Source organism: Calidris pugnax, unplaced genomic scaffold (genome assembly GCF_001431845.1).
Source record: "Calidris pugnax isolate Ruff unplaced genomic scaffold, ASM143184v1 scaffold1, whole genome shotgun sequence".
In the NCBI taxonomy this organism is placed as follows: Eukaryota; Metazoa; Chordata; class Aves; order Charadriiformes; family Scolopacidae; genus Calidris; species Calidris pugnax.
In genome coordinates, this window is record NW_015090800.1 from 8,733,377 (window position 1) to 8,756,209 (window position 22,833).

The 22,833-nt window shown below is 39.3% G+C and overlaps 1 protein-coding gene across 5 annotated transcripts in view; it reads right to left on the reverse strand.

The window, feature by feature from the left end:
- DGKI (diacylglycerol kinase, iota) overlaps nucleotides 1-22,833 on the reverse strand; it is a 228,070-nt gene that overhangs the window by 55,149 nt on the left and 150,088 nt on the right. For all 5 annotated transcript variants that reach the window (XM_014937443.1, XM_014937447.1, XM_014937446.1 and 2 more), the window contains 6 exons: nucleotides 11,934-12,013; nucleotides 10,097-10,141; nucleotides 4,876-4,945; nucleotides 3,366-3,406; nucleotides 2,200-2,327; nucleotides 1,508-1,633 (listed from right to left, as the gene is read on the reverse strand). In XM_014937443.1, the coding sequence (XP_014792929.1) occupies nucleotides 1,508-1,633; nucleotides 2,200-2,327; nucleotides 3,366-3,406; nucleotides 4,876-4,945; nucleotides 10,097-10,141; nucleotides 11,934-12,013 (490 nt within the window). The remainder of the gene's footprint in view (nucleotides 1-1,507; nucleotides 1,634-2,199; nucleotides 2,328-3,365; nucleotides 3,407-4,875; nucleotides 4,946-10,096; nucleotides 10,142-11,933; nucleotides 12,014-22,833) is intronic.

The following is a 22,833-nucleotide window of genomic DNA, read 5'->3' on the forward strand; positions in this document are numbered from 1 at the left end:
TGAAAACAAAGCTCTTGAATCTGAGGTGTCTCCAACATGCATGAAAAACCTGATCTCTAGGGCAAACTCAGGGGTGCTTTTCTCTAGACAGAAAAAGGTATCTCCTCCATATTATAGTGACACTTTATCGAATGCCAGCCCTCCAAAGCTTCATTCCAATGAGTTCATTCCACTGCCATGACTGAAATGCCTCAGGGAACAACTGCTGGATTTATTTATTTTTAAAGAAGGTAATTTAAAGCAACCCATCTCTCACGGATCTTGTCTTCAGAAACAACTGACTTTTTTTGTTAAAGTTTTAACTAAAAGCAAAGAGAAAGAATCAATCAAAGACTGAGTCTTAGCATGAAAAATTTCAGCCAAAATGATTAAAGTTTGGAGAAGCTGTAAAGGAAACAGTTCCTCATAGTAGGTAGTGACAAGTACACTTTACTCCAGGCAGTGCTACTGACTTTGCTTGCAATTAATAAATCTACCAAACATAATTGTTCCAGCTAAGCAAACATTTCCAATCATGCTGATGTAAGTGAAATCATTCCTCTTATCAATTAGAAGTTATTCCACATGTTGTCACCATCTCTCCACACTGCCTAAAAGTGTCTAAGCATCATTTTTCTTCCAGCTTCACAAGCCCCAAATTTCAGGCCCTGCCATTCCAGTCCGTGGAAAACTGCATCTCAATCCACCATCCTATGTGCAAGAAGCACAAAACCAAAACCTGATCCAGAATCCCTCAGGGTAATGGGAGAAAACAGAGATGTACACACAGAATCACATGTACTTGGGGGGAAAAAACAACCCCCAAACACTAGAATTTTTCAGACCCAGCAACAGAGTTCAGACAGGTGCCTCCCCCATCTTAACCTCGGTAGCAATTACTAATCTACTGCTGGTTTTGACAATCTAGTGTGAAAGGACCAAAAAGCTGAGAAATACTTCTAAAACAGGCAAGAAGAGACTCTCTTACACAAATCTGAACACAGAAAACGGGGTTGCAGTGGTAGAAATCTCTTTCATGAGGGAATTATCAGCAACAAATCCACTGTTTAGTCATCCTACACCAACAACAGTATCTCTGGTTCAAGATTATATGAAAACTTTTGCCTACATCTTTGAAAGTAAGCAGCAATTGTAGAGGTTTCTGCTTTGTCACATTGCATCAGAGATAACCTCAAGGGTGAGTGCTTCAGTCTCTCTCATAACCAATTGCCATGAAGGCTCCCTTAGCTGGAAGTTCAGGTATCCAAAAATAATGTATTTATTTCTGGAAACTTGGATCTAGATTTATGAATAGTGCAGGGTGCCACAGAGAAAAAACAAAGGCAAGAACATATAATAATGGAGGAAGAGGAAGAAACAGAAGAGAGGAGCAAATGAGAAGAAGCAAAAGGATTTCTGTAATTTCAACATGTCAGCACAATTGATTAAGCTTAAAGGAGCCACTAGGAGTTGCTTGTGGTGATGGTGACAGTGCATCATCAAGCAGAGAAATGCAGAGGGCTCTTACTGCAGCATATGTGTCTGGCTGGCGTCCTTTTGTTTGTCAGGTACCTCGTAGTGCGGGGAAATCTTGCCAAGGCCACTGTCACTCAGCATCCTCTTTCGAACCGCAGGGTTCCACCGATCTGATATTCTAGGGAGGGAAGAAAGAAGAGAAAGGCATTCACCCTTCAGAAATTACCTCACACGCACCACTTTGAAGCTCTCTTACACTAACTGGTTCCCAGTATTTTTTTCTGCCCATAGCAAGCTAAAATAGCTTAATTCACTATGAGTATGAGACTGTTCCTATAGATGAATAGGAGCATTTTTGGTCTTTCCAGGGGCTGAGAAGAAACAGAGACACTTCATTATCATTCTTAGGCACAGAGGACTCCAGAGCCTGTTATCAGAGCCCTGACTATGTAGTCAGAGTTTGTAACTCAATCAATATAGATTTATGGCAGGACAAATAGACTCGGTGTGAAGAGATCCAAAAGTTTAAAGTCCATTAGTCCAGCTGTGTATTCCAGGATGTCTGATGGAGTAGATGTTATTTCACCATCCTCTTGTCATTACCATGGTTGCATCTGATCCTGTTCCCAGCTCCCCACCTAAGATCTGCCCCCTCACATTTCCCAACCCTTCAGAAAAGGGGACCAGAAAAGAGATGTCCAACTCCAATACGACTGCTGAAGGCCTGATCCCAGCACCACTCACCCAGAGGCCTGCTCCACTACCAGATCAGGCATTCCGGGTGGCGTCCCCACCTGCTGTGACATTACCATCTCTGGGTCCAGAATAAAAATCTCGTCCTGCGAAATTTCCGTCACAAAGTGCAAATGTTCCTGTTGGATTGATACAAGGAATGAATAACGAATTTGCAGCATCACTGGTGTCTCTGGGCACCCAGGTGGCTATAGGAAAGCCAGGGGCACATCGTGGTCTCTAAAGAGAATTCATGGCACTCTGAGTATTTATTTAAGTGCACACACATACACACACTGAAACCAATGCCGCTAAGTCACCAATAAACACTTCATCAATTTCAAGCCAGACAAGATTCCTAACCAGTAAGCTGCACGCTCACAGCAATGCTTAGAAGGCTGCTACACAGTGACTCTCTGTCATTCAGCTGAAAACTGGAGGTCTACCTACAAAGCTGAGGTTTGCATTTCAAAATTGGCTAGGAAACAGTCATATGTTCCTCTTATTCAGAAACAGCTTATGCAGTCCTCAGGGGGACCAGATACAAATGACCACTGTATGAAATCAGCAGTTTGCACTTAATGCTGAGCCACTAATTGACCTGTTCTGGCTATAAATCAGAAATACCAAAAGGTCTGAAAAATTTTCAGTGTCTTTTAGAAAATATATTCAGATTGTCAAATCTATATCACAGGTTTGAATCCAACGGAGCTACACTTTGTTTTGGGGTTTCTCGGGAATATTTGTTACAGTTCTGGTCATAATTCTCAACTCATAACATCACCTTAATTTCCATAGTTATTCCATGTCATGCACATACAATCAGGACCTCTGGTGACCAAAAGCATCAGTGAAAAAATAAACTCAAGTATTCTAGTGTCACACAGATGCCCTTAGTAAGACTTGATAAGGATGACAAATGTAGAAAATTCTGATCTGTACATCAGATTGATAGTAAACAGAAGAGCAGGTGGTCAGCAGATATAAAAATTCAGTGAAACGATGTGTATTACATCAACTAAAAAAATGGCCTGGAATTTTTTCTCTACTTTTCATGAGACATCAGTAGCATTTTATAATACACAGGAGGGATGGCAGATAATTCATTTTAAGCTGCACTTGACATAGCTTTAAAAAAAAAAAAAATCTATAGAAACAGTAACCGAATAAAGATTTACCTGAGATCTGTCAATGCGGTAAAAGCGATCAGCAGAAGTTGCTGCAAGACAGAGAAATAACAGAACCACAGTGAAGAAAATGGTCTGAGCAGAGCTGCATGAACAATATGGGCTGAGCTAAAATCATCACCACTTAAGATAACCTGTGTGTCAGTGAAGTCACAACTGTTTCACAAGAATAAAATCTCATTCATTCATTATGTTCATATTCCTGTACCACTAAATAGTGAATTTAAAGGTGAGACATAAAAAAAACAATATTCACTGAAATTATTAGCTTGAAATAAATATTTAAAAATATATAAAATATAAGTAGTACTGATTACATTAAAAAAGTGACACAAAAAGCTGCATTGTTCTGGTGAGAGTAAAACAAGCATATCATGAAATTGATGGGTCTAATAGGATTAATTCAAATGCTGAATATAAAGAACAATAACATGCTCGGGAGCTCTTTGTAAATCAAATACATAGCCACAGATATTCAGCCTGAATTACCAATACATTCAAGGAAAATTTATGCTACTCATGAAAAACACATGAAAATAGGGGAGATTCACTAAATAAAGCACCTAATACAAATCATGTCACTGCCAAACAATTTATATCACCAAACCCAGAAATATTTCATCACCTACAGTATGCTTCATTGGATGGAATTTTGTTGTTTCTGCTTCACATTTAGTTTGGCCAGTGAAATCAGACTTGTTCATTTTGGAGTTTTGACACAAGAGCACAGTACATAGCATTGTAGGTTTTGGCTCTGCAAGGGACAAAAACTGAATGCATCTACCCACTCAGCTTTCTCCAAAACCCAAGCAGATTCTTGATATGTATTTTATCAGTTTCCCTCATGAGAGATGAGGAAAAGCGATTAGAAATTATCAAGGAGAAATTGTATTTGTTTAGTACAATAAAAATTTCAGTCCCTACATGCTGAAGATTTTGCAAGAGCAGATGCCATCCATCTTAGCTGCTAATTCCAGTGCTCTGGAGCCTGATGAAAAACCCAGATAAGCCGTCTGCTTTAACAAAGTCTGGGTCAAATACAAGTGCAACTCTCCAGGGAGTCACATGAAATACAGTGTTACGGGGAAAGGGAGGCACTTTTCTGTCACCTAAACACTATAGTGCTTAAAGAGAAACCAGAGCAAAAAACACAGCCTTTCCAGCAGCAGCATGTTTCCACAACTGGCTGCACTCTTGACTCCAGGCACTGCTATGCAGTAAGTGATGCTTATCACAGCAGAGACACTAATAAACCAAACCTCTAACCACCCTTAGAAGAACGTGCCTCCTTCGGGTGACAAAGCTACAGCAGGCGTTTTGATTGCTAGATGAAGGGACCGTTTCATTTTTTTCAGAGAGGAAAGTGGGCTACTCAGCTCCTTTTTAACCTGCTCAGTGTAACAAGAAGAAACAGTTACCCCTCCATAGTGATACTCTCAGATGCACATGCACACCATAAGCAAGCAGCATGCTAGGCACAAGAGAGGGGAGATGTACTTACCGTCTAGGAAGCACCATCTAGGAGAGAGCCTCTGAACAGAAAGTACTCTGGGGAAAGAGCTTTCTTGGTCCTGGATAGGGCAGGGAAATAATAGAGAAAAAAAAAATTATTTTTTAATAAAAAGGACTATTTTTTCTTCTCTGCTTGTTTCAATTTTGCTCTACTGACATTGCACAATGGCAAAACCTATGTAGCCCAAACCCACTGGATTTGGTCCTCACCAACATCAGGGTTTGCCTGTGATACAGAAGAGAGTAAACCGACTCGGTTAGCTTCAGCCTCAGCGATACCAAAAAGCTTTGCATCAAAAGCAGCTTTCTCAGCTGCCTACAGCCCCCTTTATTTGTGGGGACACAGGAACAGAGAGAGGTGAAAGAGATAAAAAAGATACACATCAGTATCAGTACACAACAGACATGAACTCCAATTCCTATGTTTGTTTCTTGTGTGCCTGTCACCTTCCTGTATCCTAGTTCAGTACTTTTACTCTCTTTCCCACCTATACTGATCCACCACTCAAAGTAATTGCCCACTTCTCCTGTCCCTGCTGTGTCCCAAATGCACATCAGGGGAAAAGAAGTGTTATTCTCAGCACCCAAAACGCAGAGAGCACAGACCTGGGAACCACCACCTCTGCCCAAGCAAACAGACATCCTCAATCCACATCTTCCTCTTCTGGCTAAAAAGATGGGCTTCCTGGGAGCCAATGTACATTATTTCAGAACCAAACAAAATGAGGAGGAATTAAGCCCTTCTTCCTGACCTGTACTAACCAAAGAGTCAAACTGGCTGCCTCTTGCTTTTTCAGCTCTCAGTGAGCTGGAGAGGCAAAAGGGATCTCAGAAAGCAGAGGGTGGTCATGGGTCTGCTCCATGCTGCCAGTGGATGGCCAGCCAACTTCCCAAAGCCAGTGGCACACAATTAAACACGAATAGATTTGCACAAGGCAAAACACAAAGGCATGGATCTCAAGCACACAACCCCAAAATTTGTATAGAGCCAGATTCTATCCTAATTTATATCCTAAGCAGTAAAATCAGCACATCTGCATATTATGTCAATTCAGGCACACACGGGCTCAAGATTAAACTCTGCTCCTTCTTCAGACAACAGACTACAGAATGGTATACCAAATCACAAGGCAGGAAAAGAAAAAGTAGAAGCAATGGGGAGGAAAAGTACTTTTGAGAAAAGTATTGCTGTGCACAGAAAGCACAGAATGTGAATAACGTATGTGTACATACATTCATAAAATGGACATAGATTTACGAAAACAGACCAGGATACAATGTTATATCAATAGAACTTCTCAGAATATTATACAGGAGCCTAGCAGGATGCAGGACAATTTTTTTTTTCATATTGGGAATTGTACAGCTTTATCAGGTGAATACATGTTTGAAGGTCCAACACCAGAAGTTAAAGGCTGGCTGACAGAGAGAGTTCCAAAAAGAGACTTCAAACAATCACAAGTTTTCATCCAGAAGGGATAACAGAGCTATGAACTCTTAAACCTTAGTATAACAGGGAAATCCACCACTCCATCCTGAACTACAGCAGACCTTTTAGAAAGGCACACAGCCTAAGTGAGAGACTCCAAGTGACACAAAACCTGCCATTCCCTCAGGCAGCTGGCACCATCCGCAGCCTTTGAAGGAGGAAAGTGAGACTGCTTTGTATACAAGAAGGAAAGTGCAGAAACACCCACACAGAGTTAAAATAAAAGGTTATGGTGTATTAAACACATCCAACACACCTGGAACATTCATACAGATTCTCAAAGGTTCACAGTTTCTTATTTTCCTCTTTTTTTACTGACTAGTGTTTATATAATTAATAAAACATAGAAGTAATAGATGTTTCTCAGCAATTTATCTTACTGTTTTGCAAATCTGATGTAGTTCTAAAATACTTCTTATCTGAGTAGCCACATGTGAGAAAAAGTTAAGAAAAAAAAAGAATATATATAGTGACAGAAAAATTGGAGTTTCATCAGTTCAATTCCCCAGACTTCCCAGATATGTGTCAGTGAGACTGTGGGGAAGAAGCAGTTTGCTTTCTTCAACCTCGGAAAAACTTCAAAGAATGTTGAAAGAAGTTGTCATTTCAGTCTGACTGGGTAAAAAAATTTTCATACTGATTACAAAGCAAATAATGCCCCCTTAAGTTAAGAGCCAGACTCGGCTCTTTGATTTACATCTGACACTTTTTCAGCCACTTGAGGAAAAAAAATGAGGTACAGATAAGCACAAGTTCTTGGCTTCCCCAGCTCCCTGGTTAGCAGGGTGCCTGCATGCACTATGTGGTGTTTTCAAGCAGCTGCGATGATGATTAGCGTTTTGCATTTCGATGGACACTCATTTCTCAGCCAGGTGAATGCATATCAGTGCCTGGCGTGATGCTGCTACAAAATGTTCTTAATTTCATTTGGTATCACAACAGCTTTTGCAAGATTTGTGTTATTAGCTTCTGTCTCTGGGATTGACTGGAACCATCAATTATAGCCTTTCCTTTCTGGTTATCCAGGACAGAAAAACAAAGATGAGCAAAGACGGCTCCAGACAGCTCATCTGTTGTTTCCTCAGTATCCTAGAGTCTGGCTATAGTCCTGGTAACAGATCCTGTCTCAAATGTTATTGCAGCAACTTACAGACCTTGCTTGACTAAAAAAAAAATATTTTTACATATATATATTCTGATGCATGATACCTGCATCTATAAACACCCTGACAAAAATGAAACAGCCTCAATTTTCTCCCATGTTCAGATTCACAGATTTTACTTGATCCCATAAACCTTTCTCTCATGTACAGTTTTTTGTCCCCAACCTCTGTGCTTAACAGGAGAGATTAAAATAATGACAGCATAACATTCCATAAAGTGAACTATGTCATGGGGACCAAATGACATATCTTGGTGGTTTAAGCATCAGCTTTAGAACACACCTACGCCTTTCTCCAATATGGGCTTATGAAGTTGTGGGGTGTTTAGGTTTGCTTGTGTCCAACTGAGGGGTATATGGGAGAGTCAAGACCTTCTCAAAATCCACTTGGTTTGCTAAAGCGTATGTATCTACATGCACAAAGCTTTATGTATCTTAATATTTAGCCTACTGTTTGCAGAAAGGTAAGGATTAGGATATAAAGCACAAAAAGAAGAAAACATCCAAAGTTAACCATGTATAATAAAATGGTAGATGATACAAAGAGGAGGCATGAATAAAAATTCATAGACCTGGCAGAGTACATAATGCTGGGAAAATGAAAATAGGGATAATGCTGTTAAATGTAAATTCAAGTCACAGATTGCATATTGTCATATGCTCTTTCCAAGACTTCGTTAGAGTTCAACTGCAGAACTAGCTTGGGAAGTCTCAGACCCATGAGAATGTTATTTTATAAGTATTAATCTCATTAGAGAAAAAAAACAAAATGAAAAACAACTCTAGCTTCATTTTTCTTATTTGCACCTGGGCTTGCTGATGCTATTTCTGCTGACTCCCCATGTTTTGAGCTGCAGAGGAGTCACGCAAGAGAACTACATTTATGAGACCTAAAAGTACCCATGATACCTTATTAGTGAGGTAAGAAGACAGTTCTATCAACTCAAGTACCATATTCATGCCCTTTATCCCCTGTTTTTTCCACTTTCTGTAATATGTAGAGGGATACCAACAAGCATGGAATAAACCTTAAATTAACCTAACCAGTTTGTAGAAATGACCCACTGAGAATAAACCAACGTTTGAAGAATTCAGAATAAACAAGTACTGAAGACAAAACACAGAGGGGGGTGCATTCAAAATGTAACATCATAAAAAATTGATAGCATATTAGGGAATTCACACTGATATGCACTGGAGAAGATGGCTAGGCAATTAATTTATATACTGCTGTAAGTGCAGAGGCTAGAGACAAATATGGGGCTGATTTCCGCCATTTCATACTCTCTTTTGGCCCTCCCCATACACACAGATTTAGTTATTCATTTTACCTCAGGCAGTTCCCTATGCATGGACCAGTCAGCAGCCACTTAGGTTAATTTATAATGAGTGGAACAGAATAATACAAGCTGGTTTATTAGCCAATTCACTAGACACTAGCAGTGCTCCAAAACTCAGTTCCAGGACAATGACTGATACAAATGTCAAAAATACGAGGTTAAAATTGGACAGGAAAATGCAGAAATAAACTATGAACTGGTATGAAAAAGGCAACTCCAGAAAAACATGCCAAATTGCATTTTCTCATAGACTCTTCCTGCCTTCAGTCCATTTTCAGGCATTCTGGCCAAAATGGAATTCTGTATCACCCAAGTAATCATTAGGCCCCAAGAAATTATAATCTCACCGCAATGGGTTCGTGTAAGCTGGACCTCTGTATGCTTTCACAGTTAACTCATTCCTGATGATTCCAAAAAGACTTATATTGTTAAATCTAGGAAAAGGCTATCCACACTGCGCAAACTTGTCTTGTCATCCCAGGCACTGTGTCAATCGACCACTGTCTATGTCAAGTCTCTGCACTGATGTCAGACCAGCTCAGGAGTCAGTAGAGTCAGTCTCAGTTATTTACTCCCAATTTAAGTACTATGCAGCGCAGGATTTTACTGAGAAATAAACATTCTTTAACAGTACTTCTAGCTGCAAAGCCAAGTTCTGTACCATGAAAATTGTACAATAAAGTTGTAAAACACAAAAACAGATCAATTTTTAAAACTAACCACCTCAAACTAGAACCTGTTTGTCACATTCAAAAGACGCATTTGTGCCCAGAATGGATTAAAAAAAAAAAAAACACAAAAAAACAAACCAACAAACTACTCTGAAGATTATGTTAAACTAAAGGTAGATAACTAAGCTGCACGGAATTATTAAGAGTCTAGGCCTGCTGGCACACCTCTTTTCTCAGTGATAGACTTTATTACTACAGCTGTGCAATACAACATGTTATTGTTCAGTTTCTCACACAGAGAAACAATTTTACTTTTGTCATTTGTCCTATAGGACACATTCTCTCATTCACTTCGAGACACGAGGCATTGCTACTGCAATATCACTCAAATCATCATTCTGTGCTAATTTTAAAGATTATTCCGTAAAAATTTGCAAGGGAAAGGTTTGTCCCAGGGAAAGCAGAATGAACCTCCAGCATTTGAGGGTAAACGGTATTCAGAAATTCATCTAACATACTAGTATCTAAAAATAAGACCTTCATCTTACCTGGTAATGAACTCTCTGTGTAGTAGAACTTGCTGACTGTAGGTCCTAGTAGGAAGATGAAAGACACACCAATGATGAAAAAAGTTAAAGCAACAAAAACTGTTTACGATTCCACTATCTGAAGTGGTTGGGCAAACACAAATAATTTTGTAAGTATTTCTCACTGAAAAAAACACCATGGAATAGTTATAGAAATCTCACTTCTGACTTTGGATTTGCATACATTTGGTCAAAAAAGCCATTTCAAAAACAGTTTATGTTAATGGATCTTTACCATATCATAGACCTATTCATTCCATGAAAACTATCTAAATTTAGAATATCAGCAACAAAATGAAAGAAGAGGTGCTGAAATCCATAAATCTTTTCTGCAAATATTTTTGAGCAATTAACACACTAAAGAAAACCACTGGCAGTTCTTCCTGTTCTCAGACAACCTCATGTCAGGGAGGTCATATCAGAATGACTCTGGTATTCAGCAAGGCTCAGGAATCTAATTTATTTTAATAGAGATTTTGTCTAATAGCTTTAGCTCATGACATAGCCTACCAAAAAGCCTGGCCTACAGACCACAGCTCTTCAGTTTCAGAATGCAGAAGCCCATTCCCAGCAAAAGGGTCTGAGCCAAATCAAGCACACTCAAAAATGTAGTACAAAACCTGCAACAGGTTGGAGAAGCACAATTCCTCCACAACCACTATGGGTAATTTATCCAGAACTTCTAACAGTGCTTCCTCCAGCACCATACAACTATGCGCAACCCAATACTGGACGGATTAAGTTGTCTGATCTCAGTAGGACATCACATTTGTAATCTATTGAGAACATGATCGCAATTATTTGTCATTTTCTATCACTGGCTGTCTCAAATACACATCACCTTACAATATGATTTTATGTCTGATAGTAATAACCACACCTCTGGCCTGAATGTTCAGAAATGCATTGATGAAGGGAATCCTGGCTGAAATGCAAATTGAAAGCCTTTAGTGAGATACTAAGGCCCATATTCATGCTCCAAGTGCAGAGTTTCAAAACCACAGAGAAGCAAGTGGCTCCCAAAGAGTCCAGTGGGAGGGATGAGGTTCATAGCTCCTGTGTAAACTGAACCACCTATTTAGAAACTTACATAATGTCCTCACGCTTGTAAATGTTGTTAAAAGATATCAATAAAAAATTAAAGAGTCAGAGATATTATATTAATGAAAATCTATTAGTTCTATCACTAAATGTATACACACTTAAAATTATATAGGTAATAGAACATTTGGAGTCTCCATTTCCCAGACTGTATTGTAGAATGAAAACTATGCTGAGGCAAGGTGTTCAAGACAGTAAGAGCAACACTATTATTAGCTGCATAGACATATATTTCTGTATATTTGGAAATATCTAGTTGATATTTGTAATGTTTATTGGTGTCTCAGATGATTCCATGACAGTACTGGCGAATGGCACTTGCATAATTAGACCTACTCGGATATCATGATGTTTATCTTTACACAATACACTGTCTGATGCACAATTTGTATAATTTCAGAAAGGTACATGGAGAGTCCTGGTATTCCATTTCAGTTCAAGGAGAAGAAAATATTCAGGTCAATTTTGTTATCATTTAAAAGGTGTCAGTATGAACTCTGATTTCCTGTTTAGAAAATATTTTTCAGTGTTACTTGTGCTTTTATTATCATATCAGAACTCCAAAGTTTTGGTTTCAGTGATAGGCAATCTGCAATACTCCTAATACATGGTTGTTGCAACTATTAGATCTCTGCACTCAGAACTGGAAGAAGCATTTATAGATTAATGTATGATATGTTAATAATAAAAACCTCACCTCTTGGAGACGGTCAATGTACATACGACAGGTCTCCAAGTCACAGTCTCCTCGTACCACTATAATTCCTAGGGGAATGGCTAGAAAATCAAAAACAAAGACAAACCTCTTTAACTAACACCTCATGAACATTAAAAATTTTGTAATATGCTTCTTTCTTTTTTTTTATTTCCTCACAAAAGAGTTCTGCTAGCTAAATCTTAACAGTCATTTAGAAGCAGGAACATATTATTTATCATTAGTTTCACCCATTTATAATTACCAAAGATTCTGGTTTTCGACTGTCTTTCATAGTGAAGAAAATAAAACAGATTCATTTAAAATGTGTACTTTAATGTCTGATATCAACATCATTATTAACTGCAAAGAAAGGAACATACCCCAGAATAAGAGTTAAGGGAGGTGCCCTTATGCATTGAAATAAGACAGTGATATTTCATTTTCAGAAGTCTTAAGAGTCTACAAAAATGATTTAATGCAATTAAAGTCACAGCCTGAAGTCACAGCCTGATTTTAGAGAAAATTGTCCTGCACCATATTACTTTGATGGAAGGCTGCTTTCAAATCAAAACAGATATTATTCCATCTACACTCAAAATTGACACAGTATCTCCATATTTCCTTGGAGAAAAAAAGAAAGAGAACTTGTAAAAATACAGCAAATAATTCCCCCTCGGTTGAGAGCAGCATTTTTAGTAACAGGGGATTTAGGTTTCTGCTGCCATTCTTTCTTGCAGCTAAAAAACAGCCAAACAAAAAACCCCACAAACCACTGAACCAAAACCAATCCAACATGAAAAGAACGAGGAAAAAGTATGTGTGAACCCACAAGGAAGTTACCAAGAGAGCTACCTATTAGCATCTCATTAAATAAAAAGAAACAAGCGAAAACTCTTGACTACCTGGTTTTTTAAAACTGAATCACTGAATGAAGTTCTTTTTTCTCTCTGTTGGGTCTTTAATCAAACAATGGCCCAAAAAAGTAAGCGAGCAGCAGGAAAGAGATTTAAATCCTCATCTGAAGTATTCCAGAAGGAGAGGAGAATATCAACTTATAAACAATTTTGGTAACCGGATAACAAGAAGCAACATAAAGTCACTGACAATTCTGAGATAAATAGGAAAAACAGCTGTGCTGCAGCCCCTCCTGCCATTCAAAAGAAGTTGATTAAGAGGGAGAGATATTTATCTGCTAAGATGCTCTTTATTCTGATAAGAGAACATGAGAGCACTAAAAGATAATAGGGAATGTGGCTTATATTTTTGTTGCCCACTGAGGCTAGAAGCACAAAGAGAAGCACAGTGGTCTCAGTGAGGAGGGTAGGAGAGCACCTACAGCAGTCAAGGTCATTATGGGCCTCAGAGGCCCATGCAGGGCCCTCGAAACACATCAGCAATGCTGCCAGCATCGTGTTTGGAAAGCAATTTGAACAGCAGAACAGCCGTGAACCCGGGAAAACCAGAAGCAGGGGAGGGGGGGAGGAAACTGTTGGGAGAAACAAGAAAAGGAAAAAGGCAGGATGCCCAGGGAAGAAGGGAAGAGCTTGCACTTCTCCTGAAGTAACACTGCCATCTGATAGCGATGCCAATCCACCTGCTCATTTTCAGAAAGGCCAGAAAGGAACGGTGCTCATTGCGACCTCCCAGATTTTTTCATTACAGAACAGTAACTGAGGGACAAGTGAGTGGAACGAGGGTCAATCGTGAGGTTTGCTTTACGTGCTCCAACGCTCTGGGTTACAGACTGATTCTCTTTGCTTTGCGTTTATTATCACTTAACCTGCTCTGACAGGAGACCCTTAAGCTCTTGGTAGAGAGTACTTAATGGCTATCTAGTTTCAATTCAGCAGATCCCTCTGCAGCCCTTACTGAAAAAAGCGTTTGTTAAATTCATTTATAGCACTAAAAAGTGAATTGCAGCAGACATGACTACACCTCCAATAACTACAGAGCACCAGGGAGCTACACCACTGGCTCATAAACTGTCACTGCCGATTTTGTCTCTTTCCTTTTGAATTCCTTCCCTCGTGGAGAAGTATATGCAGTTAGTAGGGACCAGAGCTGCGGAAACAATGCAGCTAACACAAAACAGAAATCCTTTACTAACTCCATTTCTGACGGCCCAAAGGAAAAGGACCTTAGGAACATTTGGAACTCCTAAGAAATCCACCAAAGTGTCTGAAAACACAACACTAATATACAATAGATAGTTTAAGGTGACATTTATGGGCCTCATGTACACAAGTGAAGAAGACAGACATGATTCACAGGTTTACTTAAATTATGTCCTGTTTATTCTTGGTGATCGTAGAACAAGTCTGGAATTCTGGGCTGGGTGACTTTGTTCTTAAAGAGAGACATGCAACTTTCGCTGCCTGGAAATTCTGAATTAGAATGACCTATGGCTTTATGGGTCAAAGGCTAGCAAAGGGATAAGGTTCATGAGGTGGGTCTCAAATGGTTCCATTCCATGTGGCTCATTTGAAAAAAATCTTTTAAGTCATTACTGGATAACACTACAGTATATAGAATCACAGAAGGGTTTCGTTTGCAAGGGACCTAAAGATCATCTAGTTCTAACACCCCTACTGTGTGGGTTGGAACTAGATGATCTTTAAGGTTCCTTCCAAATGAAACTATTCTATGCTAAAATGTTGCTTGCCAAAAGTGTTTGTTTGTTTCTTTCTTTGGGGTTTTTTGTGATGGTTTTTGGGTTTGTTTTTTTGAAAAACCCACTTGGCTTTCAGCACAAAAAATGTTCTCAGCTCTGATTTTTATCAGAAACCACAATAAGCAGCACAATGCAGCCAAGATTTTCAAAGTGCCTCACAATAGCTGCTGTTTGAAAACAAAAGACAATTCTTAATGGTTGATAAATGGGATTGAAACTATGGGATTGTTGCTCGTACTAAATATAGGGCAATACTGTGCAATAGGGGAAAAATGAGGTAAGTTATCAAGAGTCAGTTAGAGGCATAAAGTTAACATGCATGGCGCACAATGTCATTGTGTGCACTTCAGTACAGGCATAAATGAACTTCTACCTTTTCTGAATAGCCCTATGTGGACGAGGATGTGGACAGTACAGAGCAGTGCTGTGGGATATGGTGATTAGTAGGTATGCCAGGTGAGAGATGAGAGAACAAAGTCTTACATTAAGAGCACAGGCACCACAGAGCAACTTTTCTAAGCACTTATACACTGTGCACTGTTATGAACATATCCAGACATGGGAATATGTCAAAAAAAGGGATAGTCTCAGATCATGAGCCAAGCCACAGCATTCAAGTGCCAGATATTTTTCACCCGAGGCGCCTGCTCTTCTGGGCCCTTGCATCCAGCTCCCAGTTTCTTTGTGCCCCCTGAATGATGAAAAGGGCTTTGTCCAGGGAGCTGTGGATACAGACTCTAAGGCTGCAGTGATGAGTAGCAGTGCAAGAACCCGAGGAGATGAGACAGGCAGACAGTTGCTTCATATTCTGAATCAGTACTGTGGAAAGCTTTTTGTTCCCGGTAACAGTAGCCAAAATTGAGTATCAGCAGGAAGAGGGTGGGGTAGGTGCAGCACTATAACTATCATGATGCTCTAGTTGAATGCAAAATTAGTAGTGATTTCCTAAGTCCTCATGAAATTAGCTATGGAATTTATAAACAAAGAGAAATCTTCCACCTATTAACTGCTCATTATGCTGAATACCTAAAGCTAGTGAACTCTTTAATAGTACTGAGAACGCAAACAGAAGAAGCCTGAATATACTGCATATGACACTATGAAGAAAAAATAAAATTCAATTAACTTCCCCTTTTATTGTTATGAAAGGATTCAATTTGTGATCTAAACACCATGATTAACCCGCTCAAATCCCAAACAAAACAGCCTCAAGACAGATGATTAAGGTAGATGTGAATGCCAGGAAAACTCATTCCAAGTGACATACCTCAGGGGACCAGGGAGATTAGACATTGGGTTGTAAATGTTTAATGTAGCAAATAAAGGTTCCTCACTACTGAAGATGTTATAAAAATGTCATTTTCCTGAGGGGTTTCCACTGATATTAGAAATGTGAAGGACTAAGTAAATTCTTGAGAAAGAATACTAAAATATTCAGACATTTATATTATGAGGTTTGGCTTTCCCAGTATGGTTTTAATACAACTGAGTTTGTACAAAAGGATTTTCTTACCACACAAATCTAAGTCATGTGTCTCTTCAGATCTCTTTTGTTTATTTTACTGACAAAAACTAAGCCTGCTTTGGTTCATTTGTTGCTAGTCTTCTTGGTGATAGAGGCCCAGTTTTAAAATCTGCACGTTAGGAGGTGAAACACAATGGAGGTTATCAGACTAAACCAGACCACATTTGAGGTGGTGGTCATCCCCTCCAAGCTCTCAGTGACTTCCCCAATACCCTGCCACAAAAAGGAAGAAGCTGCCCAAGTCAAATAAAGAGAGAACTTGTCCCAAACACCCAAACAGAACCAGGTTATAGAAAGAAAACTATGAAAAGCTAGGAATTGAAACTGGAAGGGAATGGATATCAGGACCAAGAGCTGAAAGAAGAATTCTGGCTGAACAATGAGTAAAGGTTTAGGATTAAGAAAAGGAACAGGAACCTGAGCTGTGAGATCTGCAGAAACAGACTAAGACAGGCAGGAACGATGTGTGTGGGATGGAATAGCCAACAGGGACTGAAAAGGTAAGAGAAAATCAAATCAGAAAAGCAATAGGAAAGGAAATGGGAGAAGCAGAATATGCACAGAAAAATCCCACAGAACAGTCTATACCAGAAATATAAACTATAGCATGATTTCCTGGAAAGTCTGAAATGGAACTTAATATCCTTGTATCTCCCCCTTCTCCTAGGGTAAATAAATATTTACATCTTTTTGTCACTGTCCACCTCTTCTAGTTTAGAGGAGATGGCAGACTTACAGGTGATAGTTCCCCCAGTAGCTCAAAAGACAGAGGCCTGTGTTGAATATAGATATGCCCCATGCAGAGTCAAGAGAGGGTAGATTTAGATTTGATAGAAGGAATAAATTCTTTACAGTGAGAGTGGTGGGACACTGGAACAGGTTGCCCAGAGAAGTTGTGGGTGGCCCATCCCTGGAGGTGTTCAAGGCCAGGCTGGATGGGGCTCTGAGCAACCTGGTCCGGTGGGAGGTGTCCCTGCCCATGGCCGGGGGTTGGAACTAGATGATCTTTAAAGGTCCCTTCCAACCCAAACCATTCTATGATTCTGTAACTCAATACCTCAGATTTACTTCTTCCTCCCAACCCAGACAATGATACACCATGTTAAATAAATGTTACTATCACTACAAGATCAGGAGCTCAAAGTTAGAAAAATCCAAGACTCAAGTTGACTATTTCAGCATCTGCATATATGTTTATTGTGCTACTCCCTTTAATTTTCTAATCACATCCTACTTTTTCTTCTGTTGTACTCCTGTGTCTTTCTGATCTTTGAATGTGTATGTCTGTGTGTGTGCTGGTCAATCAAAGCGAGAAATGTAATTTACTGTGCTGTCTGGCCAAAGCCCACAAATTTTCATCCAGCAAAAGAAGATATTTCCTTTGACAGAAACAATGCCTTTGGCAACTTCCTCTGTTTTCATCATTTCTGTTTCAGGTACAAACATTTATCAATGTTTTGCATCTGTATATACCAGCATGAGAATCTGGGAGCTCAGTGGCAGCAGAGTTGCCAATATTTAACTCACTGCTGACTTCTTACCCTCCTGGTTTCATCTTGACTTTAAGCAACCCATCCAGCCCTCTCAGTTTCAGATCTTACTAAATCACTGTGACGGAGAAATGCATGGATTAGCTAGTGTCTATGCAAGGTATGTTGAGAAAACAAAGCTGTTTGAGCAAGGCAGTGACTTTTATGCAGGGTGAAATTTAGTAGACAGTTTGTAGGTAATGCTGCCTTTTACAGATAAGCCACCATGTTCCCTAAAAGACCTCCTGCCAAATACTTGGCTGTTATTGTTTCCTTTACAGGATGGAAGAGGAGGTTTGCAGCTACACAACCCATCTCACAAATCTATCCAGATCAAAGTTGCTTCTCAATGTGAGCACAGTTCCTTCAGTAGCTTACGACTCCTGTCCTGACTCCATCTGCTAATTCATCTTCCTCTCACCACAGCAGCCACCTACCAGGAGGTTCTCTTCTCCCCTATGCCTTTTACATTATGGATATCCAGGATGTAAATCCAAAGTCCTCAGTGTTGGCTTTTTCTTATTTAGCTAGTTGCTCACAATCACATGGAATAGCCTCCAAATTAACTTCACCTGCCATATCCCTGGGCTTTACAGTATCAGAATGCATTTCATAGTCCAGTGACTCTCAAACTGTGGTAATTATATCACCGGTATGAGGAAGCTATAGTATCTCTGTACCTGTACACATCCCAGACAACAAGCTCGTCACTCCATGTGCCTCTGCATACCTAGGATAAGAACTCCTAGGGTAACCCCAAAACCCTCAGATAACGCACAGAAATTAAAGACAGGAACAAGTGCAATATAGACATAGGGCTTCATGTAATCAGAGAGAGAGAAGAATTCGAGGTTAACATCACACCATGTTACACCACTCCACACTGCCACACACAGAAAGTAAGGAGGCTGCAGAAAAAAGGACTGTTATGTTGCAGATTGTTCAATTGTTACACACAGGGAATGAAATTTTCTCCAAAAATTGTTTTTTAGTTTAGTTTGACATTGTATTCAAGAGGAGATAAAGAACAGCGCCTCTATGTAAAATACAGCGTGGGAGACCTGGAGCTGTTACAGAGCTGAGTTATTTCTGACACTATCACCACTGCAGTCATGTATTATTCCTCCTTAATCTTAGTGGTATCGGGCAAACTAAGGTTGGTTCTCCATGGCTAGAACATATAAAACAACAAATTAAGGGCACTAAGAACTGTCATATCCTATTTAAAAGAAACAACCAATAAAGAACCTGTGCAGTGACTACTGTTGGCAAGTTATTTCACAGCTCTGTCTTCATGGTGCAAATCTACAATAATGTTACAGGAAGAACTAAGAAGGGTTGAAGACTACTTGATCACAAATTTATGGTTGGCTGTTTTTTTGGGGTTTGTTTAGTTTTTTGTTTATAATATAATTAATTTCTGCATATACCTACATTATAATTTCTTAGTAGCATTGGAAAGGGGAAAGTAGGCTGTCATAAACAGAAAGATTTTGCTATTTCATAAAAAACTCCATTTTTCTCCCACAATGATGCTTTGGATCACACTTGCTTGCAATGACAGGGAGTCAGAGTTCACAGAAGATAGGCAGGCAAGAGAGACAGAATTAAGTTCTGTCCATTTAGACACATCATTCTAACTCACTTCTTTAATACGATACTCTTGGTTATGGCCATATAATGTACAACTATCATATTGGGCAGCAGGTGGTGAAGCTGGTGACTTGGGTGACAAGTGATTGGGGCATATATAGGGAAGCGTTAGACAACTACATTTGCAGCAAAGAACATTACAACACAACTAAAATGCCAACATATATCTCTTTCTTAAAGGAGCCCATGGAAGCATTCACCCCTCCTCACTGAAGAATCAATAAGCATCCTCTGTACCATCATCAATCATCCCACAGACAATACTGAAATGTTTACAGAAGAAAGAATAAAGAAGAAAAGGAGGAGCACGGGGAAAGAAGAAAGGGGCAATTCAGAAAGAACATCTTGGTTAAATGCCAGCTGCAGTGACAAGAAAAGTAGATAGCAACAGTAGGAGAATAGGCTAAGAACAGTCATGCCCTTCAGAGGACAAAATGACATTCTTTAATTGCTCACAAGGTACTTAAAATGAGGTGTCTACCTCCAGCAGACTGAAGATTAATCTTCATGGAACAGTTTGCATGATGAGTTGTTATATGTTGGGAAGTACAATTTTAGGTGAAGCAGTTGATAGAATCAAATCAGTATTTCAAGCAAACAAGGGGAGTGAAATGTATTTACTGTGAGTTAAAGTGATCCAGATCATTACACTGATGCCAGAGCTTTCAAAACTCTATTGTGGCGACACATAACAGGCAAAAAAACCCGTAACAGCTTCTTTGCTATTTTTCCTTCAGGGATAAGAGCATGAGTAGTTATTAACTGGCTTCCTTTTCCTCTTCAGATTGCTGTGAGATTCTGGTTTGGTTTGCAAATGATTTAGGAAGGTAGAAGTGCTTTTAATCCTTGTGGGCAGGGAATGGATAGTAAGTATAATATTCTGAAATTCAGTTACAGGTACTCTGCCAAAGCCTAGACAGATATATAAACTCAATCTCTTGCAAGCATCTAGTGAGACACACGTGCACTTGAGAGCTACAGTCATGCTGAAGGAAGCTAAACCCTCTGACTGTAACAGGCCTTGTAAAACCACCACTGTAGAAATGGGGCCCAATAGGAGTGTCCTTGTATTTTGCTAGTACACACATTTGCATTTAAATTTTTAGTTCCAACTGACAAAATTTCAGTTATTCACCTGCCATGGATATCTATTTACTTCCACTTGCCTCCCTCCATAATCACTTTCTTTGGTAAAGGATAGAAAGTTGCTTCTCCTCCCTCAGCACCCCTCTCCTCCCACTTTAGCCAAGTAACTTTTATTGGCAATGCTCCAATGAAACAGTTTGCTGATGAGGATGTAGTCAGCCTGCCTATTTCACATAAGAATTTAGCATATGATAGAGCCAGACAGGCAGCCATCCATCAACTTGGCACCACAAAACCATTTTAAAAGTATCCAATTAGCTATGTCAGAAATGCAATTAAAATGGCTGTTTTTCTTAACAGGAAGACATATGTGATTTTCCAGTTTCCTTCCTCATAAAAACTTAAGTCCTCTAGTGTAACCATGCAGCTTGATGACTGGCTGTGCCTCAATTTCCAGAAGAGATGCAAACGTCTTGCAGTAAGTCACAGGAAGACTGGCATGTTAGGTCTGTGCTCAGTGAGCCACAAGGATTTCACATTTTTTTGTTTCAAGGAATTCAAGGAGCTGCCTAGAATATTTCAAACACTGGTTTCTGACTGTTTAGAGAGCACTTCTCTTCCTGTACATAATTTCCTTCAGTCATAATTAGTATCCCCAGAAGCCCTCAAATCAAGATCAGCCTCCTGAAAACTAAAGGTTGATCAATTCTGATTGGAGACACTTAGGCTCTATGTCCAGAGAAGAAGGCTGATGACCATCAGTGTATGTTTTAAATTATACGTTCTTACACAGGACATTCCTAATAACTAAAACAGGTAAGGTGAGGTATCTTCTCTGATTTAGTTTAGGTTGATGGGGATATTATTTACTTTCTCATATTTTCATGTTAGTAATGCACAAGTATTACCGAGACAGCCAAAGGACAGACAGGAAAAATAACTTCATGAAAAACGTCTGTGGAGAATACTCCAGTCCAGCTGTGGTATATTATCAAGCTGGCCTTGCAGCAATTTGAGAGAAAAAAAGGCTCTGACTGCAAATGGCCTGCCAGTGTCTGAAAGCAACCATTTTAACTCTCCATGTACAAACATCTACTCTTTGAATGAAAACCTCTTCAACACACATCCAGCAAGTGATCATATGCATGTGTAACATCAAAACAGATGTCAGAGGTTCTAGATCATTCTATGATGTTTTTTATAATGTTATCACTACGGGTTTTTTGCAGGTGACAAATAACATAAATCCTCATTTACAATTGCAGTGACAACAGCGTGAAAAGATGTATATTTTGTGTCAGAACATGTAAATGGCTTTTAAGGACTACATAATATATACTAAATGCATACACAAAGTTTACATCCATAGTGAGGATAGATAAGGATAGTTCTCCTCAGATGGGAAACCGCAGCATGAAACATCAATTGAATCAGATTGTTTCTAACAGGGTTGGACAGACACGGGTTCGATATAGCCTACTCCATTCAAGGTCAAACTCTCAATTTAAACTTGAAGAAAATTCCTCTCCAGTGAGCCATAATCCTTATACTGTTAAAACTCTTAGTCCAGTGATGAAGGCTTTGATTGCTTTAATTATGACCAAAATACACTAAGAGAAACTTCAGAAAGCGCTGTCAGGACCTAGAGTAAAATTTAAACCATTTCAGTTCCTTTGTTGGAAGGAGAGCTGATGAACTGGGAGAATAAAGAGGGATGAGATCAGAGGAGTGAAAGTGAAACAGTTTAACTATCTTCCAATAGTAAGATAAGCAAACCAATTAAAAGGATTGTCATCCTGTAATTACCAGAGAGCTCTGTATTACAGAGGGAGCTGAAGCTCTGTTGCACAACAAACAGTCATGCTTGTAATTTAATATGAATAATGAGCCAGATGCATGAACAAGACTATTAAATTGTTATCACAAGCAGCCATGTCCCTCATTGATTAATGACTCTGTGTGTCACCAAGGAAAGGAACTCCATTTTTAAGTATGGATCAGCATCATCAATGTTGCCAAAGCAACCGTCTGACTGCTTTTGACTTACCCCTGAATGTGGCAATTAAACCATTATAAGAGGAAACAAAACAGTGATTATTCTCTTGTGTGGAAAACTGAAGACTATTAAAGAATAAGGGACTTGGGAAGCCAGATTTGTTTCCCAAGATAAATGCACCTGTGCAAGAACCATGTTGAAGGTCAGGCATTCTAAGTACAAAATAAATCATGGTCCCCCCACTCAGTTTCAAATTCTATGCTAATCATAAAATCTTGAGTAGTTTCACACACTAGTAGAAATCCAGCAGAACCAGCAGAAAGACTTGAATTAAAATAAAACAGGCGTTAAAAACACTTATTTTACAGTAAATAAAACCAACTTGCAGAAGACAGTTAAGTAAGAAAACAGGTGAATTCTTTACATATGCTTTTTATAGA